General features: G+C 54.0%; 3 protein-coding genes across 6 annotated transcripts; 2 read left to right on the forward strand and 1 right to left on the reverse strand.

Annotated features, from left to right (window-relative positions):
• Positions 1-9,703: 9,703 nt before the first annotated feature.
• MRPS12 (mitochondrial ribosomal protein S12) lies at positions 9,704-12,809 on the reverse strand. 4 transcript variants are annotated; one of them, XM_037030739.1, is made up of 3 exons: positions 12,759-12,809; positions 12,431-12,497; positions 9,704-10,415 (listed from the first exon to the last, which is right to left on the reverse strand). In XM_037030739.1, the coding sequence occupies exons 2-3, from the start codon at positions 12,477-12,479 to the stop codon at positions 10,045-10,047; spliced, it is 420 nt and encodes a 139-aa protein (XP_036886634.1). In that variant the 5' UTR covers positions 12,480-12,497; positions 12,759-12,809; the 3' UTR covers positions 9,704-10,044. The 4 variants fall into 4 exon arrangements, with proteins under 4 accessions (XP_036886634.1, XP_036886633.1, XP_036886635.1 ...); XM_037030738.1 differs by having other exon boundaries at positions 12,755-12,804; XM_037030740.1 differs by lacking the exon at positions 12,759-12,809 and adding an exon at positions 12,590-12,752.
• A 75-nt stretch (positions 12,810-12,884) lies between these two features.
• SARS2 (seryl-tRNA synthetase 2, mitochondrial) lies at positions 12,885-23,459 on the forward strand. Its single transcript, XM_037030736.1, has 16 exons — positions 12,885-13,309; positions 16,348-16,443; positions 17,889-17,918; positions 18,539-18,679; positions 18,760-18,814; positions 19,438-19,501; positions 19,747-19,852; positions 20,603-20,650; positions 20,895-21,003; positions 21,260-21,305; positions 21,387-21,474; positions 21,564-21,673; positions 22,414-22,507; positions 22,600-22,692; positions 22,806-22,871; positions 22,965-23,459. The coding sequence occupies exons 1-16, from the start codon at positions 13,043-13,045 to the stop codon at positions 23,106-23,108; spliced, it is 1,557 nt and encodes a 518-aa protein (XP_036886631.1). The 5' UTR covers positions 12,885-13,042; the 3' UTR covers positions 23,109-23,459.
• Positions 23,460-24,521: 1,062 nt separating this feature from the next.
• CCER2 (coiled-coil glutamate rich protein 2) lies at positions 24,522-27,653 on the forward strand. The gene is made up of 5 exons (XM_037030773.1): positions 24,522-25,172; positions 25,418-25,458; positions 25,683-25,770; positions 26,166-26,665; positions 27,290-27,653. The coding sequence occupies exons 1-5, from the start codon at positions 25,100-25,102 to the stop codon at positions 27,377-27,379; spliced, it is 792 nt and encodes a 263-aa protein (XP_036886668.1). The 5' UTR covers positions 24,522-25,099; the 3' UTR covers positions 27,380-27,653.
• Positions 27,654-27,703: the final 50 nt, after the last annotated feature.

Genomic DNA, 27,703 nt, shown 5'->3' on the forward strand with positions numbered 1-27,703 from the left:
CTCTTCTAATCTGCAGTCTCTTTTGAGAAATCAACAGACAGCCTTATGGAGACTCCGCTGTAGATAACTAACTACTTTTCTCTCACTGCTTTAAAAATTCTCTCTTTATCACTAACCTTTGGCATTTTAAGTATGATGTGTCTTGGTGTGGGCCTTTTTACATCCACATTGTTCGGGACTCTCTGTGCTTCCTGGACTTGGACGTCTATTTCCTTCACCAAATTAGGGAAGTTTTCTTTCTTTATTTTTTTAAATAGTTTTTCATTTTCTTGCTCTTTCTCTTCTCTTTCTGGTACCCCTAGGGTGAGAATGTCAGACCTCCTGAAGTTTCCCAGAGGTTACTTATACCATCCTCATTTAAAAAATTTTTTTTCTTCTTGTAGTTCTGATTGGTTGTTTTCTGTTTCCTTGTGTTCCAACTCATTGATTTGATCTGCAGCTTCATCCACTCCACTTTTGATTTCCTGTAAATGGATATTTCAACTAGTTATCCTTCATTTCTCACTGGATCTTTTTTTATGCTGTTGAGGTCCTCACTGAGTTCTAGAGCATCCTTATAATCAGTGTTTTGAACTGTGCATCTGATTGCTTATCTCCATTTTGTTTAGCTCTTTTTCTGGAATTTTGATTTGTTCTTTCATTTGGGCCCTGTTTCTCTGTCTCCTCGTTTTGACAGTCTCCCTGTGTTTGTTTCTATGTATTAGGCAGAGCTGTCTGGACTCCGTGTCTTGGTTGTGTGGCCTGATGTAGTAGGTGTCCTGTAGGGTCCCGTGGCACAGCCTCCCCTGTCACCCAAGCTGGGTACTCGTGGTGCTCCCTTCGTGTGGGCTGAGTACACCCTCCTCTGTAGTTGAGCCTTGGTTGCTGTTGACAGATCAATGGGAGGGATTTACCCAGGCCAGTCAGGTGCGAGGACTGGCTGTGACCATGACCAAGCCCTCCAGGGAGGGTCTGCTATGCAGGAGCAGGGTGGAGTTGCCCTGATGTGGTCTGTAGCTGTCCACGGGCTGTACAGGGTCTGAGGTTTCCTGGATGGTGCAGGCCAAGGTCAACCCCCACCTATGTTTCGCCCAGAGCACCCTGCCTGAGCTGTAAAGCAACCTGAGATGGCTGCTCCTTGTGCTGGCCTTGGAGATCCCCAGGTGAAGCCAAGCTGTGCATCTAAGCTGGCTGCTTCTAATGTGCGGCCTGGGGCTCAGCGAAGCTAGTTTGTTTGAGAGGATTTAGCAAGTTGTGAAGCATGAGACAAGACCAGACATTCACATGGAAAAGCAGCTCGGGTGGGCCCGTAAGTTGGGTGGGGCAGAGTCTCTGGGGATCTCGACGGCAAGTGAAACAGTGTTAGCCAGTTGGATGGAGCCTCAGATATGGCACCAGCTTACCATCTCTGTGAGGAGAGGGTTTCAAAAAGGGACAATGGCACCTGCTCACCTTGATGCCAGATGCTTCTGTTCCCCACAGTGTATCACTGGTGCCTTTCAAGTTGTTACCACGGTTCTAGAGCTCAGAGACAAGAACGTCTGAGTAGGTGAGTCCGTGTGTGGGTTCTTTAAAAGGAACTGCTTGGGGCTCTAGCAGTTTCTTTCACCGTCTCAACCCCTGCTGGTTTTTGCAGCCAGAAGTTGTGGGGATTTATCTTCTTGTCACTGGAACCCTGGGCTGGGAGGCCTAGTGTGAGGCTGGGACTCTTCGCTCCCAAGAGATCTCTCAAATTTGTATTCACCACACGTGGGTGCGGGACCAGCTCATTGCACATCTGCACGCCTCCACTAGTCTGGATGGATGTGGTTTCTTTAATTTGGTGGTTGTCGGACTTCCATTCAACTAGTTTTCTGACGGTTCTGAGTGATGGTTGTTCTGTGTTTTAGTTGTAATTCTGATGTGGTTGTGCAAAGAGGCGAGCCGTGTCTGCCTATGCCGCCATCTTGACTGGAGGTCTATTTTTTCCCACTGATTTTAGGAAGAAATAAAGGAAAGGAGAGAATGAGATAAACATCGTTTTGTTGGTCCACTCATTTATGCATTTTTCGGTTGATGCCTGTATGAGCCCCAACAGGGGATGGAACCCGCAACCCCGGTATATTAGGACACTGCTCTCACCAACTGAGCTCCCCGGCCAGAGTTCAGTGCAACTAATTACCACCTGGGGCAAAGCACACCCTAGTTTCTGCAGCCTGTCTGCACAGCTGCGTCACTCTGTAGTGGGGGTGAAGAGGTGTCAGGCTTCTTGCCGTGTCCACAGACCACTTGCCTGAGATAGGCTTATTTCTTAACAAGACCTTAATCAGCTTATTTTAAAATTTTAACAGCTGACATGACAGTAAGTAACAGTACAAGCATTAGATCATTGCAGCCTCTTAAGCCAAGGCAACCTGCAAGGATGCTTTTGGCCATTAAAACAAGATGATGGGACTCAGTGAGATGATCCAGCTTAAATGTTCAGCACAGTGGCTTCTAAGGGCCCAATAAATGTCACCAGATGAAAGTCTCATCACTAAATGGTTGCTCATCATTTTTTATGATGTGTGATAATAATAGCAACTAATATAATTTAATGCTTAATTTTATATTAATATCATTCTTATTTATGAGACACCAATGGTTTTACTTCAACATTTTACAAGTATTACTGCATTTCATTATCACAACCCTAAGAAGTAGGTGCTGATAATATATCCCCATTTTCAGAAGAGGAAACTGAGACACACAGAGATTAAGTGAAGTGCCCTTGGCCATGTAACTAGCAGAAAGCATAGCTGGGACTTGAGACCAAGCACAAGACTTTTATTTCTGGGCTGCTCTGCCCCTGATGAGGAAATGAAATGATTTTCTGATTAGGTCTTAATCACTAGTTCTTGTTTTTTTTTAAATATTTTTTATTTATTTATCTTTAGAGGGGAAGGGAAGGAGAGAGGGAGAGAAATATCAATGTATGGTTGCCTCTCATGAGTCCCCTGCTGGGAACTGGCCTGCAACCCAGGCATGTGCCCTGACTGGGAATCGAACCGCGATACTCTGATTCGCAGGCCCGTGCTCAATTAGTTCTTGTTGAATAAAAGAATATTTATTCACTTCACTGTGCCACAGTTTCCTAATCTGTGCAGTGGGTTTCTTTTTTAAAAGATTTTATTTATTTTTAGAGAAAGGGGAAAGGAGGGAGAGAGGGAGAGAAATATCAATGTGTGGTTGCTTCTTGCGCCCCCTGCTGGGAACTGGCCTGCAACCCAGGCATGTGCCCTGACTGGGAATCAAACAGGCAACCCTTTGGTTCACAGGCCGGTGCTCAATCCACTGAGCCACAGCAGCCAGGGCTGTGTAGTGGGTTTCTAATGCGAGGATTCATTCACTCATTCATTTAATATTTCTTTATTGAGCACTGGCGTGGACACTGTGGAATGTTGTGTGCAAAGGAAACAACAGTGCTGCCCTCACAGCAATTACAATGTGGTGAGGGCGTCAGACAAGAAAGGAGGTAATTAAGTAAATTATGCCTACTTAGGTATGGGGTGTTAGAAGGTAGAAGAAGTTTGAGAAAAGTATAAATAAGGAAAAGGGAAGAGTAGGCTGTGGTCGGTCACCAGGCTCTGAAATGATAAATAAGGCGGCCAGGGAAGGTTTCAGGGAGAGATGGCTATTTGAGCAAAGACTTGAAGGAAGTACAGCGGTGAGCAAAAAATACTCTGGATCTAGGTGGAGCACACAGCCCATGCCAAGGCCCTGGGCTGGTGTGGCCAGGTCAGTGAGTGAACAATGAGGGCAAGGAGATGGGGGGGGACAGGCTGGGGGCCACAGGGAGGACTTTGCCTTTACCCTGAGTGAGATGGAGCCACAGGAGGGCCCTGGGCAGGGAGAGACAGGACCTGACGCAGGTATTCATGCCTGACCTGGATGTTTGTGAGGGGAACAGGCATTTGAGGAAAGACGCAGGGAGAGAGATGGTCCAGGTGAGAGACGCTGAGGATAGATGAAATCCCCGGGGCAGTGAGTGGTGATGGAGAACAGAGGAGCTTCAAAGGCTGAACCCTGATTTTTTGAGGTTAGAGATGAGGACAAACAGCCTAGGAGGCTGACTAGGAACCAGCAGGCCGATGGGAGGGGGTCCAGAAGGGTGTGTTGGCCCGGAGCCAAGTGTAGGGGGAGTAACCGCACTGTGCCAGGTACTGCGGACAGGTCAAGCAAGGTGAGGGCTGAACAGAACTATTGGCTCAGCACCAAGGGGATCGTTGGTGACCTTGACCTATCAGGGTGGTGGAGAAGAACAAAGTTTGATTAGAGAAGGCTTAAGACAGAACAGGAGTAGAAAATATGGAGACAACAAGTCTAGACAACTTTTTGGACAAGATTTATTATAAAGAGGAGCAAAGAAATGGGGCCATAGCTGGGAGGGGGTGGGGTCAAGAGAGGGTTGGTTTCCTGAGAAGAGAGACGACACAGTGTGGGCTGACAGGAATGGTCCAGTGCAGAAGTGGTCCTGAAGGTGCAGCTGTGACACTGTGCCATCATGGCCTGGAGGGGGCGGGAGGGATGGGTAGACGCACACAGAGGGACATGTGTGGCTCCCAGGCAAGTAGGTAGCAGACGGGGCACTGGGGGCCTGGAGAAGTTCATTTCTCGTCACTTGTATTTTTTTCTGCAAAATAGGAAGCAAGCAGAGAGTGAGGAGGTAGAAGGAGGTGTGATGAAATAGGAGGTAGGGGAGAAGGTATGAAACAGTTATGTAGCCCTAGCCAGGTAGCTCAGTTGGTTGGAGCATTGTCCCAATATCCAAGGTTGTGGGTTTAATCCCATCAGGGCACATACAAGAGGCAACCAATGAATGAATAAATAAGTGGAACAACAAATTGATGTGCTTCTCTTTCTCTCTAAGATCAATTTTTTTTAAATAAATAAATAGTTATCTATAGAAAGGAGGAGTGAGTGGATAAGAGAAACATGATTGTCAGGCAGCTTTAGGGGCTTGTGGGTCAAGTTCAAAAATTTGAAGTGAGACCAGTCAGTGGAGTTGTGTATTGTTCTTCAGCCACTTTAACTGTGTGGGTGCAGGAACAGGGTAGGTGGAAGGCTGAATTTAACCAGGGTCACACGTATTGAATAGGAGGAAGCCAGAGGAGGCAGGATGTATGCAAAAAACATGAGGCTGGTCCAGAAAAAGTCCAGCCATTGTTAATATAACGAGAAAGGTCTGTGTGACATCAGTGTAACCTGGCAGCCTAGAAAAGTAGACTGAAATGCAGATATGTGAATGATGAGAACTTCACTGTACTGGTCAGTGGGGGCAGTAGACACCACTGAGTGAGCGTGTGTGCTGTGTGGCCCTTGCATTCAAAATGACTGAATGAGTAGCAGGCATGTCCAACCCACAGCTCGCGGGCTGTGTGTGGCCCAGGATGACTATGAATGTGGCCCAACACAAAATCGTTAACTTACTTAAAACCTTTTTTTTTTTTTTGCTCATCAGTTTTTGTTAGTGTTTGTGTATTTAATATGTGGCCCAGGACAACTCTTCTTCTCCCAGTGTGGCTCAGAGATGCCAAAACATTGGACACCCAGGTAGAACAATGAATCTGTATCATTTTGCATTAAGCTTGAACCTTCCTCTGTGGAAACTCTTCAGATTCAGAAGGCCACAGCTATGGACAACTGGTGACTGGCATCTTCATCACAACAATATGCCCAGTCAGGCATCACATCTAATGCAGAGTTCTTTGGTGAAACATCAAACCACCCAGGTGACTCAGCCCCACTACAGCCCAGATTTGGTGCCCTGCAACTTACAGCTTTTCCCAAAATTAAAATCACCTTTGAAAGGGAAGAGATTTCTGACCATCGAGGAGTTTCAGGAAAATAGGACGGGGCAGCTGATGGCAGTTTGGAGAACTGTGTGAAGTCCCAAGGTGCCTACTTTGAAGGGGACTGAGGCACCATTGTCCTATGTACAATGTTTCTTGTGTCTTGTATCTTCTTCACTAAATGTCTCTTTTTCACAGTACATGGCTGGATACCATCTGGACAGACCTTGTATCTTCAACGATGAATCAAAGAATGTAAATGATTAGGAAGAAATGAGGACCTAAGGAGTGAGGGAACATGAAAAAGAGGTAAGCACCTAGGATGGGCAATCACAGTGGCTTGGAAGGGTTGTGGAGATTTGGGACACTGGACGGAGAGCTACTGCCTACTACCTACCACCTGGAAAGACAGGTGGTGATGGGTGGGAGAGAGAGGCCCAAGACTGGAATTCTGAAGAGGCTATGATTGAGACCAGGTCAACCACCTCTCAGAGCAACCATGGGCAGGGGGCTGAGAGGAGGGCAGGTCAGGGAACAGAGGCGGGGGTGGCAGAAGGAAGGGTCACCTCCCTGGATATGGAAATCACCAAGAATGGTGACGGGAGGAGGGGAAGTGACAGTGAGCGTGAAGCTAAAACCATGGAGGAGTGAGCGATAGCCATCTGGGCTAGCGGATGGTTTACAAGGTGGGTACCATCTACTTTGATGACGAGATTCATAGCTGGGACTTTAGGGAAGGATGGAGAGTTGCCTGGAAGCAGCACCAAGGAGCAGGGAGATGCACCCACTTCTCCCATGTACCCAGAAGGGCCATGGGAGAGCTGGGCTCTGGTTAGAGCAAGAAGGTGACAAGAATGTTCAGTGAAGAGATTGGGGTAATTCATAAATTCCCAAAGACCCTGGGCTTGGGACAGGTTGAGCAATGGGGTGGAAATGGTTTCCTCCTGGTGGTCTTCTTGCCTGTTCTCGGTGTGCTTATGGTCACATATATGAAGTGCACTTATATAAGAGTGCACTGACCAGAGATGGAAGCCGCGGTTAACAGTCCCGGTGGAGTAGGTCTGGACAGCGGTCTTTTGCCCAAGAGGGAAAAATCATGCTCCACAGCCTAGGTGCCCAGTTTTCATGGCCGTGGCAGTGCCCGTCATCCATCAAAGCTGGTGGGGTAACAATCAAGCCGCAAGAGCCGTGTATCCTGGGAGAACTAGAGGGCGGCCACACTGCCCCGACCCTCCAACCCCTCTCCACCTGCAGGATTCCAGCCACTGAAGATGGGCGCCCACGCCTCGCTGCTGCGGTGGCGGCTGCCAGTGGACAAGCCCATAGCCTTGGACGCACTGCCCCAGAACTGCTGGTGCAGGTGCTGAGCTACATGCCGCTGCGCACTGGTGACCTACTGCCACTTACGTGTGCCACACAACGGGCCCAGTGTAGCTGCTGCAGCTGGCTCGCATCTGCAACGCAGAACGCCACATACTCTATTCGGTGGCCCAGCACTGCCTTAGAGACAGACAGCAGATACGCTGGTGGTTGCCAGGGCCTGGGGGAGGGGGGAATTGGAAGTAATGGCTAATGGACATGAGGGTTTTTTTCAATGGAGTGACGGAACATTCCAGAATTAGATAGTGGTGATGGTGGCATAACATTGTGAATCTACTAAAAAAACACCGAACTGTACAGTTTAAAACGGTTCATTTTATGCTGGGTGAATTTTAGGTCAATAAAAAAAAATTGCAGGCCCTGGCTGGTGCAGCTCAGTGGATTGAGTGCGGGCCCGAGAACCAAAGGATCAGGGTTCGATTCCCAGTCAGGGCACATGCCTGGGTTGCAGGCCAGTTCCCAGCAGGGGACGCACAAAAGGCAACCATACATTGATATTTCTCTCCTTCTCTCCTTCCCTCCCCCTCTAAAGATAAATAAAACCTTAAAAAAAATTGCAAGAGATAAAAAAGCCAGAAGCCAAAGTCCTCCTGTAGCCCAGGGGCCCCACATTGCCTACTGGGTACCTACCTGACCTCATTTCCTACTTCTCTCCTCACTGTGCTCGCCACCCCCACCTCAGGGCCTTTGCACTGGTGCTCCTATCTGGACCACCCTTCCTCCAGATCCTCCCCTGGCGCTCTCCCCCTTTCAGGTGTAGACGTCTGCTCAAATGTCACCTCAGCCGGGCCTTTGCTCACTCACTTCACAGCCTCACCCTCCTGCAGAATTCCCTCTGCCCCACCCCCACTCCTGCCCAGTGTCCGGGTCCCCTACTGGATGGTCAGCTCCACTCGGCCGGGGTCTTTGCAGCGCTTTCCTCAGTGCTGCATCCCCAGCACCTAAGGCGGGGCCTGGCACCTACTTGATTTGGGGGAGTATCAGTCCAGGTGGAGGAAGAGGAGCCTATAGGTCCTCACCATCTCATTTTCCTTCCCCATGCAGGTCTCCCACGTCTTCACCAACTTTGGCAAGGGCATCTGATGTGTGTCTTTTGAGCAGTATGGAAGAGACGCGCGCTCCTGAGTGGGGCACTGCGGCGCCCTTGTGACCCACTCCAGCGTGAGGGTCAGGATCCGCCTGTCCCTGATCAGGCCTTCCAGGACCCACTACCGCCTGCCAGGCATCATTGCCAATCACCGGCAGCTTTGTAGCCAGGGGCCAGAGGATGCCCAGGGAGGGCTGGGGCCCATGTGGCTCCTTCCCCGCCAGCTTCCAGCAAACCCTACTTGCTGCTTTAGCACGGTAACCCACGTGCCGCCCACCAGGCTGTTCACAGCTTCCCAAGTTGGGGATTCGAGGATTAACTGGGATTTGTACTTTGCCTGCAAACTGTTTCCTCACATGTGGATGTCAACTGGTAGACCGAGTCCGAAAACAAAGGCCAAAACTGTATTGCTAATGGGGGGAAACCGCTACCAACCTGAGACAGGACCCTCACTGGCAAGTATCTGAGTTAAGCTGATTGCTGGCAGGGAGCAGAAGCCAGTCTGAAAAGCCTGCCCTGGAGGGAACCCTCTGTTGTTTTGGGGGAGTCTCTGGGATTCAGCTCTGAGGCCCCTGCAACTTCCTCCAGCACTAGCCCATCAACACCTCCCCTCTTTGCCAGACTAGCACTTTCTTGCAGAATCTGAGACCAGGTCCGTGCTGTGCTGTCCACCCATATCTCCTGCCTCTGCCTCAGGGGCAGCGTGTCTCCTGGAAGGCCACTCCATCCTTTTACCCAGTCAGATCCATTTACATACAAATTCCAGGAGCAAGGCAAGCTCTCCCGTCCAGATTCCCCTTGCCTCTCTAGCTCTTTCCCCAGATGGGCACAGCCACCAAATTAGCTCAGTAAAATTGGTGAGCTAAAATTTCTCTCTCACATGGATGTTTCTCTCCCTCTCTTTCTCACTCCCTTCCCCTCAAAAAATAAATAAATAAACCCTTAAAAAAAAAAGGATATAAGCACATCTAATCTTAAACTCTAACATGGCCAAGCATAAGATCAGGTCAGGGCAGCATTACTTTCAGGACTTTTCTGAGGGATCAAACAGGCCCAGAGAGGGATAACAAACAGACCCAAAGTCACAGAACAAGTAGGAGGACGCGGAATTCTGGAGAAGCTCCCAGGTAGGCAGCAGCAACCCCCATTCAATCCTTTCTCAATGCCCCCCTTCACTGTCACCGTTACAATTACTGCCATTTTCAGGAGGAAGCATGGGGGCGGGGCTTCCCCTGCCCAGGCCCCGGGGCCAGCAGGAAGGGGAACTGGGTCTCAGTTCTGCCACCAGACGCCAAAACTTAAAACCGAGTCCCCGTCAGCATGTGCTGTGTTCAGAGTGTCTACCATCCACCAGGGCCCGCAAAGGGGATGCTGCGGGTAGAGGACGGGGCAGAGGCCCAGAGGGCATGTCGGCTGCCAGGACCACAGCGAGGGCGAACAGGGCAAGTGGTACACATCACATCGACAGGGTCTGTGTGTTTATTGCGAGCCCTTCCTGTGAGGGGCAGTACAGTGCACTGGCCCAGCAGACGCAGCCTCCTGACCAACACTCTATACATGGACACCAAGGGCGCTGGCGGAGGGGCACCTTTTTCTAATTTGCACCCAGGACCTCCGTGGGCTATTACTGGTAGTCCTGATGGAAGAGGGAAATGGAATAGGGAAAGCCAGGATTTGAACCAGGACAAGCTGCTTCTAGAGCTGGCCTAGCTTCCCAAAGATACTGTAGGAACCCAGACATGAAAGTTCTTGTTCTGCACGAATCCCAGCACACCACGCACTTGGTGGTCACTTCTTCTTCTGCACATGGCCACAGTCATACTTGCCGCGCACAACCTTGAGCTTGACGCCAGGAAGGTCTTGGGTACGGCCGCCTTGCACAAGCACGACATGATGCTCCTGTAGGGTGTGGCCCTCTCCCGGGATGAAGCAGACGGCCTCGCGGCCTGTGCTGAGGCGCACACGGCAGCACTTGCGGTTGGCCGAGTTGGGCTTTTTGGGTTTGCGAGTGAATGTGCGGAGAACTACACCCTTCAGCTGCGGCCGGCCTTCTGTGGGACCCAGTTTTGTAGGTGGCCACTTCGGAGGGCCCCGGCGGTGCATTTGGTTCAGGGTGGCCATGGGGCGAGTGGCCCAGAGCTGGGGGACCAGGGCTACACCTGGAGAGACACAACCGGGAGGGCACAGGGGGTTATTATCCCAGGGAACAGGGGACGACAGTATTAGCGATTCAATTCCGGCGTTCTAGGTTCCAAGCACTTTACAAGATCCCTATTTATATCTCGGGGTACTCATAGATAACAGTAATAACAACTAACATCTATCAAGCAACCACTATGTGTAAGGTTCTATTTTCAGCATTTTACATGAATTAACTCATTTCATTCTGCAAGGGAAGTATTCATTATAATGCCATTTAAAAATAATAAAAGCAAATGGGCTCATAATGTTCGCCTACTGTTCTGTGCATCACACCTCCACTAACTCATGCCGTCCCCACAGCAACCCCGGGAGCAGACCCTGTCAGCTGAACTTTCAAACGGACCCTTTCCTCTCTTCCACTGCACCCACTAGGGTCCTGTCCACCCTCTTCTTCAGTGTCCTTCTCCTCCTGCGCCTTCCCACTCCTACTATCTGCTCCAACATGCAGCCAGAGGGACCCTGTGCACACCTGGGTCAGATAACATCTTTCCTCTTCTCAGAGCCCCCTGTGGGGCCACCTCACTCAGGGTAAGAATCTAAGTCCTCCCACAAGACCCCACACGGCCTGCCCCTGGTACTTCCTTCACCTCACCTCCCCACTCATCCCCTCATTCACCCAGCTGCAGCCTGTGCCCCCAAACACACCAACGGAAATAACAGCAGTGTGGCTGCACTGTAGGAAGAGGAAAGGCAGGTGGGGGAGGGATTATATTTCCAAGGCAGACCCATGGGATCTGCTCATGGATAGAATGAAGGGTGCAGAAAGACTCAAAGATAGCTGGATTCTCGACAACATTCATTGTGCACCTACTGTGTCTTGGCCCCAGTAATGGAGACACAGTGGTGACTGGGACAGCCCTGGATCATACCCCCTTAAGAGTTCCCAGTCCAATTCAAGGTCCATCCTTTCCTCTGTCACTGGCATGGATGCCCTTTCTCTTCTTTTTAAGATTTTATTTATTTACTTTTAGAGAAAGGGAAAGGGAGAAAGAGAGTTAAAGAAACATCAGTATGTGAGATACATTGACAGATTGCTTCTTGCACATACCCAACTGGGGAACCTGAGCCACACCCAGGTATGTGCCCTGACCAGGAATCGAACCTGTAACCTCTTGGTTTGCAGACCGGTGCTCAACCCACTAAGCCACACCAGCCAGGGCTGGATGCCTTTCATGCCCTAAGTCCCCTCTATATACAGGATAGATCCTGGCCCTCCTGTCCATTTCCACATCTTTGTCTCTTACAGCAGAATCTTCAAAGGAGATGAAACATTCCTAGCAGTCTCTTTCTAGTGGTGTGCTCTTCAGCAAGACTCTTCACCTCTCAGTGTCTTGGTTTCCTCCATAATCAAGTCTGTCTCCCTCCTGAGCACCATGTGTGAGAGGCTACCATGAAACCTGCATGTTAAGCTAACCCAGATCCCCCAGGCAGAGTGCAGGTCTATCGTGCTCTGCCTTGTGATCCTTGGTGAGTGGCAAACAGAAAGTGCTTAACAAAGGTTTGCATAGTGAATAAGTGAACGAAATACCTCACAAAGAGCATGACCTATGAGAATTACTTTCACATTTGTAGGAGTAACGTCATAAACAATGCGTCCCACTCAGTGCCTGGCACATACAAGGCTCTTGAAAAATATCAGCTGAATGAATGAGTTAAACACCATGCTTGGATGTCTCCACCACGGTGGTATTTAGTAAGTACAGCAGTTACTAAAGAAATAAGCAACTGAACCAAACTCCTGGTACTCACCCGATGCAAAGTAGACCTCAATGCAACCATTTCTCACATCTTGCTTTTGCACCTCGAGCTCCGCCAAAACCCACCGTGCAACCATCCTTGTAAATCAAGGATGGTTGCACAGAGTTTTAAATAAACTCTGATTTTAGACTCAGGTCTGCGGCAGAGGCACTCAAGTCCCAAAGGAGATAACCCTCATCCAGCCTCATTTCTGCAGCCCAAGCCTCCCACTTACCATAACTTAGGGACGTGTTGAGGCCACGAAGAAAATGGGACCAGGACATTCCGCGTCTGCAGCGTTCCTGTATTAGTGGATAACAGACTCAGAAAGGAGTCGGGGGAAGTGGCTATACTTGAGCAAAGATCCAAATCCTCCCCTTCCCGCCCTCAGGACCTTCTGGTTAAATTTAAGGAATTCCTGTAACGCCTTTCTCTGGGTAGGTTTTGGGTTGGGTCTCTCTGGGTGGAGACCCAACCACCCCCGCCTGCATACTAAAGTAAAGGGAAACTGAGAGAACCAGAGAGGTTTACAGATGACCCAGAAACCCTTCGACCTCACCGACCCTAGTAAGGCCTGCAGACACGCTAAACCCGGCTTCTTGCTGCTTCCGGGGGTTAGCCTGGCAGGGATTGGCTAGTTCTGACTCTCACGTCAACGAAGGGCGTAGCACAGACTGCTATTGGGCAACGACTGAGTCAATCTCGGTAAACTTTTCTCGGATGTGGGAGGGGCTCACCTATTCCAGGGTCTGAGTGGCTCATCCCGACCAGGACGACTGCTTTGCAATTGGTCTAAACGCGGAGTGGACGGGACGAAGGGTGTGTGTCTCCTAGTCTTCCTGCCAAAATGGCTGCGTCCACAGCGCGGCGTTTGTGGTCTTTGGTGGCCTGCCGACGGATCCGGCCCCGAAGAGGTTGTGTCAGCAACCAGAGCCCAAAGAGGAGTTTCACAACCGAGAAACGAGACCGGAACCTCCTGTACGAGCACGCGCGCGATGGCTACAGTGCACTCCCTCAGCTGGACATGGAGCGGCTCTGCGCATGCCCGGAAGAAGTCGCGCTCACCCTGGAGCACCGCAAGGGGGAGCTGCGGCCGGAAGACCTGCAGGGGATCGTGAGTGCGCTTGCGTGGGTTAGCCGTCAGGGGCCGGAGCGCTTTGCCTACTAGCTGTGTGCTTTACGGAAAAATGTGCGAGCGAGACACTCTCCAGCTGGGAGCGGTCTTGTTGTAGGAATTTTAGTTTCCTCCCAAGTGTAACCAGTATTGTGCTTGGCCCTCACGAGTTTGCCAGTTGTGCACTGAGTGCGAAGTCCTTGTTCTCTAAACTACTCATTATGCTCCTGTCCCATAAAGCGGGCTGGGTATCTACTCTGTGCTGGGAACTTTGTGCCAATGTCCCCTGTGCTTCGATTTCATGCCAGGCTTAGCCTAGGACCAAATGCAAAGGCGGGGGGAAGAGGGGAGTGAATCTGACGGAGTGAGAGAGTGGGAGTGGTTCTTGCCTTTAGAGAATGAAAGGTCCTGCATTTGCCCCACGCATAACAGGCAGTTAAATAGGGTTATTTAACGAATGAACCGATAGGGAGGGAGCGCCTATCTATGTTCCTGGTGTTGAGAATAGGTGGTGAATAATAATAAAATACTCAGCACTTATGTAACGCTATCTTTTGGGGAACTGAAACCTGGAACCATAGAAGTATGGAACCATACTTCTAGGCGGGGAATGGTGGGGACCCCAAATCCATGCGGCCCTCTTGGATTTGCCTACCATCCTGTTCTAAGTGCTTTGTACATATGAACCACATTTAAGTTTTGCAAGAACGCTGGGAAGAAGGTGCCATTCTTTCCCCCATTTTATTAGAGGAGAAGCTAAGGCTCGGAAAAGATAATTACCCATATTTTTCAGATTATAAGACGCACTCCCCCCTCCCCACCCCCACCGCCGCCATTTGGGAGGAATAATGGTTGTTAATGCCGCTGTTGAATTCTGTTTACATTTACAGTAGTGGAATATTATTTGTTATTAAATATTTTACCCCTTTTTTTTTCACAATTTTTTCCTATTTTCCTATAAAACCTGCATGCGACTTATGGTCCAAAAAATACCGTAACATACCCAAAATCATGATGCTTGTAAGTGACAGGTGGGCATTTGAACAATGCTGTTTGGCTCCAGAAGCCAGTCTTGACTACTCCACTGTAGTTACTTGTGAGCAGGGCGATCTGAGTTCACAGTGTAGTGAAAGAGAGATATTTAACATAAAAACGTAAAATAAATCTTTGGTAAGTGCTGTGATGACAGAGTAAAGGACCTAGTATTGGGAGGGCTTCTCAGAGGAGGTGGCATTGGGCAAACATTTGTGGAATGAGTGAGGTTAGCCAGGGGAACAGAGGAGAAGAGTGTTCCAGGTGGAGGCACCAGCACTACCACCAAAGCATACAGGCAGGTAATTTAGAGTGTCACCACCTTTACTAGGGTCTTCCAGACTTTGTCACCGAGAGTAAGAAACATTGTACATCATGATTGAGTGCACACACCCAAAGATGGAACCAAAGTTTTATCGACAATACTTGCTCTTACTATGCATGATGTACTCTTCTGTTTTATTATATTTAATTTTACAAGTGCTAGCTTAGACCCCCTTTAGGATGGCTCTTATCAAGAAAGCAGGAAATAACAAGTTTGGGCAAGGGCGTAGAGAAATTGGAACCCTCTGCATCGTTGGTGGGAATGTAAAACGTTACATCCACTTTGGGAAAACAGTCTGGCAGTTAATCCAGACATGAAACGTCCAGTTACCATATGACCCAGCAATTCCTCTTCTGGGCATATGTCCCAGAGAACTGAAAGCAGGTACTTGAACAGACATTTGGACACTGATGCTCGAGGCAGCATTATTCCCAATAGCCAATGTGTGGAAATAACCTAAGTGTCCATTGACAGATGAATGGGTAAGCAAAATGGGATACACACACACACACACACACACACACACACACACAACAGAATATTGAGCCTTGAAAAGGAAGTCCTACCATATGTCGTATCATGGATGAACCTTGAGGACATTGTGCTAAGTGAAAAAGTCCACTGATAAAAAGACATACTGTATGATTTCCCTGAGAGTAGTCAGTTTCATAGAGACAGAAGAATGGTGAATAAGGGTGGGTGCCAGGGGCTGGGGAAGGGGAGAACGGAAGTTAGTGTTTAAGGCTACACAGTTTCAGGTGGGGAAGATGAACCAGTTCTGTAGACAGATAGGGGACGAGATAGCACAACAGTGTGAATGTACTTTGTGCCACTGAACTGTACGCTTAACAATGACAAAATCGGTAAATCTGATGTGCATTTACCACAGTGTTTTAAAGGGCAGATTTAGAGATCCTAAGTGAATGTTATAACCCAGTAATGGATCGCATTCCAAAGCTTGAAAAACACTTCTTTGGGGCATGAAGTGTGAAGCCAGATGTGGCACATGGCTTTACAGGTAGTAGCAGCCCACAGTGAGCGTGAAGTGTCCGGGGGTCACCCAGGAGGAGCCACCAAGCAAGTAGCAACGCACCCTGGGGTCAGCTTTTCCCCTCAGACTCCCAGCCCGGAGCAGTCAGACAGCATCTGTACCGTTTTGTCAAAGGGTAACTGCAACCAGAGAGGACAAAGGGGTTTGCCCGGGGACCTGGGCTCCCAGAAGGCCCCCATGCCAATATGCATACCCAGGAAGTGATAGCTGGGTGCCGGCCTCTCTCAGCCCTCCTGACCTGTGTAGGAGAGTGCAGGGTCAGCGGCTGTGGCAGCCCCTAGGATAGAGGCTCGTTTGCTCTGACGTGGGAATCAAGAGTTGAGCGCTGGCAGGGGGCCTCCGCTCCACGTCCCTTAGTGCCCAGATCCTTTCATCTTCTTGCTCTGTGTCCCTTAGGATGTTGTCCTGTTGAGCTATCCTCAGGGTCCACCGTCCAATCCAAAAGGACTGAAAAAGAAGCAGCGGGAAGTCCCAGTAGTGAGAGAAGCAGGGAAGAACGGCTCCCTTGAGCAGTGAGGGTCTCCACCTCACCCCACCGCTGGTCCAGCCAGCCAGTGGGGGGAGGGTCCAGCCAGAAGAGGCAAAGGATGGGGGCCACTTCACACCTTTCCCTGCTGTGTCCACCCCCAGATCTCGACGTGGCAGGAGCTGAGGCAGCTGCAAGAGCAGATCCAGAGCCTGGAAGATGAGAAGGGAGCCGTGGCTGAGGCAGTGCGGTCTCTGCTGGTGAGCGTGGGCGTGCCGGGTGGGTGGGGGTGGGGCCAGGGTGCCTCTGACCGCTTTTTCTTCTTCTTTTTAATCCTCATCCAAGGATATGTTATTGATTTTCGAGAAAGAGGAAATGGGGAGAGGGGAGAGAGAAACATTGGTGTGAGGAACATCGATCGGCTGCCTCCCGTACGTGCCCTGACCAGGAATCAAACTTGAAACCCTTAGGTGTATGGGACGATGCTCCAACCAACTGAGCCACACGGCCAGGGCAGCTCTGGCTGCTGTAATGAGAAACCCAATGGGAGGAACTTGAAGGAGGATGTGGACACTGATTACCTCATGCAACAGGCTGTCCAGGACACCGGGGTTGATAAATTAGCAGCTCCTCCAGCATCCCCACCCCAGTTTCTTTCCCTCTCTCTCTACCCGTGACTCCGCTATGGTGATTTGAACTCAGTTTCCCTCTCACAGTTCCAAGATGGCCGCCGTATACAGTGATTCTGCCAGAGGCAGAAAATGGCACGTTTCTGGCTCGAGTGCCTTTTTGAAGGGGCAGCACCATGCAGCACAGGGGCAGACGACGAAAACAACACAGTTGAGCCCTGGCCGAGTGGCTTGGCTGGTTAGGGTGTCGTCCTGTTCACCAAAAGTTTGCAGGATTGATTCCCGGTCAGGGCACATACCTAGGTTGCAAGTTCAGTCCTGGTCCAGACATGTACAGGAGGCAACCAATCAATGTTTCTCTCTCACGTGGATGTTTCTCTCTTTCTTCTTTCTCCTTCCTCCCTCCCTCCCTCTCTCTCGGCAAACAATGAATATCCTCCTCAGGTGAGGCCTAAAACACAAACACACAGTGGACCTTGGTGAGTGGTCAGTGAGTGCAGGCACGTCGTCTCAGGGAAGCTGCTCACCGGGCTGCTAGGGGCCCTGTTATTGTCCCCTTTCGCAGTGGGGATACCAAGGCTCGGAGGGACAGAGAGGCAGAGAGGACACACAGCTGCTCAGCACGGAGCACGCAGACCAGGTCCGTCTGATTCCCTCTGCTGCTCGGCTTCGTGGGGGCTCAGAGTGTCAAAGGCCCTTGGTTGCAGGCCTCTAAATACACGCTCCCAGGCTGCCTTTCCGAGCCTCAGTTTTCTCGTCTACAAAATGAGGTCACGTTGGTGCCAACCTCATGGAGTACGCTATGAAGAAATAGGATCGTACGAGGGTCCTCTGTGCGGAGCCAGGCGTGAGGCAGCACTCAATAAACGAGGCTGCAGCGATGATTACTATTATGTTACTTTGCCTCCTCCCAGCTTTACTGACAGAAACTGAGGCACAGGCCAGGAGGGACCCAGCCAGGCATTAGCAAAGCAAGGAATTCAGATCCCTTGGCCCTGTTTGACCTTTCACCCTCCCTCCTCCCCACCTCCAGCTTCATTAACCTAATCACCCCGTCTCTCTCTCTCTTCTACCAGGTGAACCAGGACGATAAGCAAGTGCAGCAGGTACCAGGGGAGGTGCCGTCCTGACCCTGGTGGGGGCTGGGCAGCAGGGATCATATCAGTCATGATTGCCCCATTCTGTGTGACAGTGACGGTCATGATTCCTCCACTGTTTGTGGCAACTCAAACAGGATTAAGGAAAAAAGAAAACCAGGCACTATCGATTCATGAGGCACTATCGAAACTAAAATGTGAGCTTCAGGTACAGCTGGATCCAGGTCCTGGCTTCCTATTTGGTTCTGCTTCCCTCTTATTCCCAGACCAGCGTTCTCCCTTAGGTGGAAGGAGACAGTCGCAGAGAACTACTTCCCTGATAGCTCCAGCCGTAGTCCTAGGGCCGATTCGAAGGAGTTTGGCTTGTGTCATGTGCCTGTCTTTGAGCCAATCACTGTGGCCAAAGCAATGGAATGTTCCAGTAATCCAGGCCTGAGTCACGTCCCCATGGAAGTGCCATGTGAAGGGGAGGGGAGAAGGGAGGTTTCCTAAAGGAAATTAAGGATATTGGGCCCAAAGAGGAGGCAACAAATGTCCACCACAAGGATCTGCTGGCCAAGATCCCAGTCTGGCTGGTTGAGGGACTCCCACACCCTGTCCTGGGGTGACCCTGCTTGCCCCGCCCCCAGGATCCCCAATACCAAAGTCTGCGGGCACATGGTCGGGAGATCCGGAAGCAGCTCATGCCCCTGTACCCCAAGAAGGCCCTGCTTGAGGAGCAGTTCTACTCGCAGGCACTGAGGCTGCCCAACCAGACCCACCCAGACGCGGTAAGCCCGGCGCTGGGCGGCAGGCGGCCAGGGGCTTGCCTAGTGTCCCCTTCCCAGTGATGCCCTCTGTCTCCCTGCAGCCTGTCGGGGACGAGAGCCGGGCCCGAGTGCTGCATGTGATTGGAGACAAACCAGGTGGGCCACACAGACCTAGGGACTCTAGGCCGGGGGGGCGAGGGCGGGGGCAGGGGACTAGGGTCTGGGACTGCACTGGCACCCGTGGAACCCTGGGCACAGGGGGAGGTGGCTCCAGCTCCCTGCCTCGCCGGCTCTGGCTGGGCCCTGGCCAGGGTGTCTGTGGGGCGGTTCTGTGTTCATTCTCTGTCCCCTCACCCCATCGGGCCTTCTCACCCTGCTGTCTCTGTGTGTGCCCAAGTGTGTGTGTGTCTGGCTGGCTGGCTCTGTCATGGGCCCCTTCTCTCATGTGCTTTTCTTCCCTGGCTCTGTGCGTCTCCCTCTGTCTCCAGTTCTCTCTCCTGTCCACACAGTGTTCCCTTCTCCTTCCGTCTCCCTTCCTCTCCTTCGCTGCCTCCGTCTCCTTCCCTTTCCAACGTCCATCTCTGCCTCTGTCTTATTCCCTCTCTTTCTCTCTGTTTCTCACTTGTGTCTTTCTCTCTCCTCTTTCTTCCCCTCCCTGTCCCTTTTCCAGGCCTGTTTTCCTCTCTCTCCCTTTCCTTCCTGCTGTCTCTCTAACCTTCTTTTTCTCTGTCCCAGTCCCCCTGCCCCTTCTCACCCCATTGCTTTTCATCCACATCCAGCTTTCTCCTTCCAACCCCGGGGCCACCTGGAAATTGCCGAGAAACTCGACATCATCCGTCAGAAGTGAGCCCCGCCCCGACCAGCCCCTTCTGCCCAGCCCTCCCCACCCCAACAGCTGGCTGCCAGCTCTGTCTCCCCCTGCCCAGCACGGGCTGTTGAACCACCAAGGCCACACCCTGCATGAATGTTTGATGCCCGGTCTCCCATTTGACAGCTGGGCCTCTGCCCCAGGGTGCGTGGGGCCCCCTCTTCCCCCCCCCCAAGCCCTCACCCACATGCCCCCACTGGTGTGCCCATCTGTCTCCCAGGCGCCTGTCTCACGTGTCCGGCCACCGCTCCTATTACCTGCGAGGCGCTGGAGCCCTCCTACAACACGGCCTGGTCAACTTCACACTCAACAAGCTCATCCACCGGGTACGGGCAAGGACGGGAAGGCTGTCGCGGGGGGGGGGGGGGGGGGGGGGANTGGGGGGGGGGGGGGGGGGGGGGGGGGGGGGGGGGGGGGGCATTGAAGCTGAGCTCAGAAAGCTCAAAGTGTTGAGAAGGGGTGTGGCCCAGGTTCCAGTCTCTGTTTTCAGAACTTTGTGTATCATTAACCCACTTAATATTTACGGCAACTTTATGATGTGGGTGCTAGTATTACCCCCACTGTAGAGATGGAGAAATTGAGGCCTGGGCAGGAGAGTAAGTCGCCCAAGGCCTTAGGCTCAGGAGTAGGTGCAAGGCAGAGCCGTCCTTGTAATGACTACACTCACTGCCTGCCCATCACGTAAAAGGAGGGTTGGGGAAACCACGTGCTCTGAAACCGGAGGGGTCAGCAGGCGCTGAATGCGTGGGACATTGACATTGGCCGTGGAGAGGGCCTTGGAGCCCCAGGAGTCTTTATTTCAGCAGACGGGGGACACGATCACACTGTACTTCTGGCTGCCCCGTGCGGGGTGATTGAGTGTGGAAGCCGTGAAGCACCAGAAGAGGGTCCCAGAGACTGGGAGCCCAGGGCTGGCTCCCAGCCCACTGCTTGGGCCTCCCTCAGTTTCCTCTGGAGTGGAGTGGAGTGACAGGGGGCACCATTGGCCCATCTGCAGTGAACCTTCTTCGGGCCTGAGCTCGGCATCCAGCTGGGGTCCTGCCTGTGTTCCTCAACCCTTCCCTTCCCCCGCACAGGGCTTCACCCCCATGACGGTGCCAGACCTTCTCCGAGGAGCTGTGTTTGTGAGTGAGGACTCTGTTCTCTTTGCCAGGCTGTGCGTCAGGCCCCGTTCAGGGGGCTCCGGGCAGGGAGACCAGTCTGTCCCCTGAGGAAAGCGTCCTGGGGCTGGCTCGAGGGGTCAGGACGGAACTGGGAGGCCGGGGTGATTCCAGATGCTTCTAGGGGACAAGTAGGGGGTGTGACCGCAAAGATGGAGGATGCCATGGTTACCTGCCCCTGACCTCTGTGGCTTGGCCGCCTCCTCAGGAAGGCTGCGGGATGACCCCAAATGCCAACCCGTCCCAAATTTACAACATTGACCCCTCCCGCTTTGAAGACCTCAACCTGGCCGGGACGGCAGAGGTGGGGCTTGCAGGTGAGTCTGCCTCCAGTGTCCTCAGAGCAGGGGGGACTGTGGGGGGACAACCTGAAGCGTACTGATGGGGGTGCAGCCGCCTGCCTGGGACGCCTCAGCAACCCCGAGGCCGGACAGATGCAGTCCTCAGGTTGTCAACTGCGCCCCGACAGGAGGTTGCATCTGCCAGAGGGGACACCTTTTCTGATCCTCTCAGAAGTTGCCTATGGATGGAAGGCGGCCCTGGCTGACCCATTCTGTCCCCCTCTCCTCCCAGGCTACTTCATGGACCACTCTGTGGCCTTCAGGGACCTGCCAATCAGGTGATGCCCAGTTCCTGTAGACCTTGTCCCCACCTGTGACATGCCCTCTCCCCTCCCTGACCTCCCCCCCTACCCCCCCAGAATGGTTTGTTCCAGTACCTGCTACCGGGCAGAGACGGACACGGGGAAGGAGCCGTGGGGGCTGTATCGAGTGCACCACTTCACCAAGGTTGGCGTAGTGGGCACTGCGGGGGGGGGGGTGGCGGTCACCCCAACAGCCTGGGGTCTCCTGACTCCTGTGTCCCTGCTCTGCCCCAGGTGGAGATGTTTGGGGTGACTGGCCCAGGGCTGGAGCAGAGCTCGCAGCTGCTGGAGGAGTTCCTGTCCCTGCAGATGGAGATCCTGACAGAGCTGGGCTTGCACTTCCGGTGCGGAGGGGGCGGCTGTGGTGGAGGGTGAGGGGCACAAGGAGGCAGGTGCTGGGCTCGCGCTTCTCCATTTTGAAAATCCTCCCTCCTTCTCCGAACACTGCCCCCTTGTCCCTGTATTACCATGTAGGCTCTCTGCCCATCAGTCTCTGAAGTCTCCATCAGGGTTATGGGACTGTAACCACAGCATAAGCAGCACAGGGTCGAGAGCCAGGCCCTTTCCTCCCTGTCGCTCCCCATCCCTAGGGTGCTGCCTCCAACATGTGGTCCGTGCCGGCTCCCCACGGCCCAGTGGGAAGGGGGCACGCCCCTGGGTGTTGGATATCTGCTTCCCCTCACCGCCAGTCACGCGTAGCTTTCAAAAGAGACAGAAATGCAAACACTTTCCTGGGTGACCCATTACAAAAATTGGGGATGCCATTATTACAGACGGTGCGACTGGCCGTGGGGAATGGCCTGGAGATGTGGCCAAGTGCCTTCTCTCCTCTCCGGCCTCTCCCGTCAGCTCCTCCTGTCCCTCCTGCTGTATCAGCTCCGTCACCAGCCCCTGCCTCAAGGAGGTGTCCCCTCTGACACTATCTTTGTTACTTCCATTGCCCACCTTTTGGCTACCTTTTCTTGCATCATTTCCCTATTTTCTCTCCTCTTCCTCACCCTGGCTACCTTTTCTTGCATCATTTCCCTATTTTCTCTCCTCTTCCTCACCCTGAACTTTGCCTTTTCGTGCTCCATGGCTGCAGGGTTCTGGACATGCCCACCCAGGAACTGGGCCTTCCCGCCTACCGAAAGTTCGACATTGAGGCCTGGATGCCAGGCCGGGGCCGCTTTGGCGAGGTGAGCCCCGGCTCCCGTGGGGACACAGGGGAAGGTGGAAGACCGTGCCCCCCGCACCTGACCCTCTCGGCCCAACCCTGCCCCCTGTCCAGGTCACCAGTGCTTCCAACTGCACAGACTTCCAGAGCCGTCGCCTCCACATCATGTTCCAGACGGAGGCTGGGGAGCTGCAGTTTGCCCACACGGTGAGCGCCTGCACCTCCCCGCGCCCACACCACATCCCGAATGGCCTCAGCCCCTCCCTGGGAGGCCCCGCAGGGGCCCTGGTCTGAGCCATCTGAGCATGGCCCTCTCCCAGGTGAATGCCACCGCCTGTGCTGTCCCCCGCCTGCTCATCGCCCTCCTGGAGAGCAATCAGCAGAAGGTGAGAGGCCGAAGGATTGCACCCAGAGGGGCAGAGGGCAGAGGGCAGAGGGCTCGTGCAGCGGCAGCGGCCTGAGGTCTGCTCTGTCCCCAGGACGGCTCGGTCCTCGTGCCCCCTGCTCTCCAGCCCTACCTCGGCACCGACCGGATCACGGCTCCTACCCACGTGCCTCTCCAGTACATCGGGCCCAACCAGCGCCAGAAGCCCAGGCTCCCAGGACAGCCTGTCTTGAGCTGAGGACTCATCAGCCACCAGGGTTATTGCTGCTTCTTGGACCTCAGGGGACCCTGGGGCCCTGGGATCTGTTGTCCTAGGACCGTCCTGACATCTGTGTGCCTCACATTAGCTCCACGCCTGGACCTGTGGACTCCAGAGTCCACCTCTCCCTCTTCCCCATTTCTGCACAATCAGTTGGTGACACTGTTGTCACCGGGGGTCCCAGCCTGTACTGGGAAGCAGGACATCTGGGAACCTGAAGGCTCTAGGGGTGGGGAAAGGAGAGAGGCCTCCACACTTCCTTTCCCCCTCCCTACCTCAGTGCTTAGCAGAAGGTCCACAATAAATGGTCGGAACATTGGCCTTCGTGGATCTGTGAGCAAAGGAGATGGTCTTGGCCAGCGTGCGGGGTGCTGGGCGATTGCTCAGAAGTGCTCGAGCGTCAAAGGGCCGTAGCTGGAAGTGTCCAGCAACTTCCGGGGCACCTGCACAGTAGCTTGGGGGCCACCAGGGGGCTGAGAGGATGCCGGGGTCTCTCCCCTTTAGGGCAGTGGCATCTCGTGCTCACCTATTTCACCCTCATCCCTTGGTTTCCAGATTCGGTCCAGGGGCCAGTAGGCAGTACAAACGGTAAAACCAAAACTTGCCCTTCCCCTAGGCGTGCCCTGCTCCTCTGGCCCCGGCCCTGCAGTCATCCTCGACTCCTCATATTCACATCCTCTCCATCTGCAGACCAGACGGCTCCACCTCCAAAATATTCCCAGGTCCCTCCCTCTGTCTCTCGTCCCCGGCCCCCTTATGGTCCTGTCCACCACTGTCTCCCATTTGGAGAGTCACGCTTTGTCTGCTGTCTCCCTGCTCTGTGTCCCACACACAGCCCGAGGGACCCCAGGACTCCAGCAGCAGCCATGCCCCTCCTGCCCAGAGCCCTTCTGTGGTTCCAACTCACTCAGGAAAGGACAGAGTTGTCACCGTGGCCCACAAGGTCCCACACCATCTGCTCCCGACCTTTCTCTTCCACCCTCTCTGTCACGCTGTGGCCATTCCCAACTCTGGACTTTGCACTCACTCATCCCCTCCCTGGCTCCTGCCCCCCTAGATCTTGTGTGGTTGCTTCGTTTTAATCACTCGGGTAGAGACCCGGATGTCACCTCAGAGAGAACTACCCTGAGCTTCCTGGCCGCAAAGGAAAACCCCCAGCACCCAGTGATGCACCCACACGCATGTGACACATCGCAGTCCCTCCCTCCCTCCTTACACACTGATTATTTGCGTGTTGTCTGCCACCCCCTTTTCAAATATCTGTGCCTTCCCTCCAGCAGCCTCTGGGCCTGCAAGAGGGGCGGCATGTAGTAGGTGCTCAACAAAAGTCACAGCACTGAAGGTGCTGCAGCCCCGGAACTGCTTGTCAGCGTGTGTATATATATATATACACACGTTCGGTTACTTAATCCTCACTATAGAGCCTCAGCCGCAGAGTAAGTTGTCACCAGCTCTCGTTTACAAACGAAGAAACAGGTCTCAGAGAGGTGAAGTGATTGTCCCAGGACAGCAGGGCTGGCAGCTGTGGAGCTGGGAGCCACAACCAGGAAACAGGCTTTGAGGCCCACTTTCCAGATGAGGAAACTGGGGCCAAGGAAGGAAGGGTAGGAGTTGCGTGAGGTCGGTCAGTAAGTGGCCGCTGCTGGATTTGAACCCAGCCCTGCCGCCCAGCTAGGACCTAAGCTTGTCAGACCTTGTTTCTGCGGGGAAACCTACCTACTCCCCCCGCCGCCCCCATATCCTGATGCTGAGGCGCCAAAAGCAGGAGGGGAGCGGGTGCAGGGTGTGGGTTCCCATGAATAATTGAGGGTCTCGGGCAGGTCGGGCGCCCCACAGCTGTCGTCTAGCCGCGGGCGGGGAGGGGGCGGCAGTGACGTCACTTCCTCCCTTGCGGAGGCCAGGGGCGCGGGTTATAAGGAGCTGCCACCCTAGTCTTCACAGCACCAGGGCCCTGGTCGGGAAGCCTCGCCATGCTGCGCTGCGGGCGCTCGGTGCTGCAGGTGCTGCCGCTGTCCCCGCTGCTGGTGCTGCTGCTGGGGACATGTGAGTGTCAGAAACTGGGGAGGGAGCACCTCGGCGGCGGTCTGGGGAGCATGGGCTCGGGTGATGGGGGGCTGGGACAGTGCATCCTACGGGGTCGGATGAGGAACTTCATGGGCCGAGTTTCCCCGTGGGGACAGCGCATCTGGCAAGTGGACTGGGGAGGAGGCTGTAGGCACCAGGACGCCTTTGGCGCTTGGAGACAGCACCGGGGTCTTGAGCCCAGTTCCCACCTCCTTCCTCCACAGCCTCCGCTGCTCCGTTGGCACCGAGGCCGTCCAAGGAGGAGGTAAAAAGTGCGGACCCCTTGCCCTGGCTCACACCCCCGCGGCGGGGGGGGGGGGGGGGGGGGGGCCNCCCCCCCGCCCCGGGCACCCCCCCCGGGGGGGGGGGGGGGGGGGGGGGGGGCTGGCCATCCCTGCCCAGCCGCCTCCACAGTCATTTCCTCTGCAGCTGCTCCCCCTACCCCCACCTGCCCTAACCTCGGGTTCCCCTCTGACCCTACACCCCCAGCTGACCCGCTGTCTGGCAGAGGTGGTCACAGAAGTGCTGACCCTTGGTCAGGCCCAGCGAGGCCCTTGTACGACTCTCCTCCACAAAGGTAAGGAGGGCCCAGGCTGCAGTTCCTCCTGGAGCCCCCACCCCACCTGGGGTTCTGCTCCGGGCTGCCTGGAGGGTGTCCTCGTGTCCCCAACCCTTCCTTGCCTCCTCTGCTCACCTCTGTCTCCGAAGCCTCTTCCTTCTTCTCCTGCTTGGGCTCAAGTCTGGGCTGACAGAGGTGGTGGTCCTCCCTTCCCCCAGCACGTCCAGCCGGGCCCCAGCCAGCCCTGGAGGCTCCTCTACACAGGTCCAGGGTGGGACAGGCAGTGTCCTCAGCACCTGACCCTCCTCTCCCAGTTCTGGGCGGTCCCCCCGTGGGGCTCTGGGTGGGCCCCAGAACTCCTCCAGGTGTTTCCCAAATGGCTGCACAAACAGCATCTTTCCTCTTTCGGCCAGAGATGTGTGAGACAGAACCCTACAGCTGTGTGTCCACTGAGGAAAAAGGCCCGCTGGTTGGAGATTTCAAGAAGCCGGAGGCTGGCAAGATAAAGTCCAGCCAGGAGGTGAGGGATGAGGAAGAGGAGGAGGCCGCGGAAAGGATCCACGAGTCTGAAGTGCAGGAACAGGGAGTCCGCAAGCAGCTCCGCCAAGAGGCCCGTGAAGAGGAGGAGGAGGAGGAAAAGAAGAGGGGGCCCTCGGACACCTTTGAGGACCTGTGGAAGCAGCAGCTAGAGGATGGAGGTGGCCCCCAGAAGCGGGTGGCAGAGCAGGCCAGTGACAAGGAGACGGCCCAGTTCGAGGCTGAGAAGGGCCTGCAGGAGCTGGGCGCGGGCCACAGCCTGTGGAAGGGGGCAGAGGGCAGGGGAAGAGAGAGGCACGAGGAGTTGCCGCACCACCACCACCGCCTGCCGGAAACGGAGCCCAAGCAGGAGAAGGAAGAGGCTGCGGAGAGGGAGGTGAGCAGAGGCGGCAGTGGGGAGCAGGGTAGACCAGGCAGGGGAGTTCCTGCCACGCAGCTGCCGGTGAGTGCTGGGCCACAAACAGCAGGGCCCACCACGAAGGGATGGCTGTGACCAGGACTGGACAGGGACACCCCAGCAGGGCCTCTACCTGACCAAGATGGTTTCCACTCTCATTATAGCAGCCCAGACGGCCACCATTAGTGCACAGAAGTGTCTGAATTGGCCACCATTGCTAGTCCCCAATGACCAAATTGGCCACATGAACAGGCTGCTGCTGGGCCTGGTGAACCTGAACTACAAGACGGGCACCACTGTAGAAAGCAGCCTGTAACCGAAATGGCTGTCACCTCCCAAATGGGTCGTGGCACCCCAGTTGGCACCTTTGCTAGTCCTGTGTCTGCAGCTGTTGGCTATGGCAGTCACTGTAGGCCCCACCACTGGTCACACTAGCCAACATTACTCTTCCGGTGCTATGGCAACCACTGTGGCCACTGTCATACCCCAGGATGACCACTGCCGGCTGCCACTATGCAAGCTGACATGGCCACCATTCACAGGCGACCATGGAGGAGACCTGCCTCTGGCGGGCGCTGACCACCCCATCTCTGACCCCACCAGGAGCAGGACGCGGAGCAGCTGGAGCACGCGGGAGAGGAGCTGAAGATGGCTGCAGAGGTGCTCAGACGGGAGCTCTGGAGGGAAGGCTGACCCCGACCTCACATCCTCCTTCTTCCTGATACACCCCATGGCTTAGGACGGTCGACCCCCAAAGCCCCCACCTCGCCAGGCGCCCCACTCCACTCCCAACTGCAGGGGTGGGAGGAGGGTGTGCCTTGGAACCAGGCCTGAGGGGCCGAGTCTGCACTGGCTAGAGGGCCTGCAGGCTCAGACCCACGCAGGAGCCACTCCACCCCCACGGAACCCACTCCCACCCTCTGAGTGAATAAAGCACAAAGAAAACCACCAAGGCCGACTGTGTAGACTCGATTTGGGATGAATGGGGCCCAGGAGTAAACTGGAAAACTGGGGAGG

Source organism: Sturnira hondurensis, unplaced genomic scaffold (genome assembly GCF_014824575.4).
Source record: "Sturnira hondurensis isolate 20B ecotype Veracruz unplaced genomic scaffold, ASM1482457v3 Scaffold0020884, whole genome shotgun sequence".
In the NCBI taxonomy this organism is placed as follows: Eukaryota; Metazoa; Chordata; class Mammalia; order Chiroptera; family Phyllostomidae; genus Sturnira; species Sturnira hondurensis.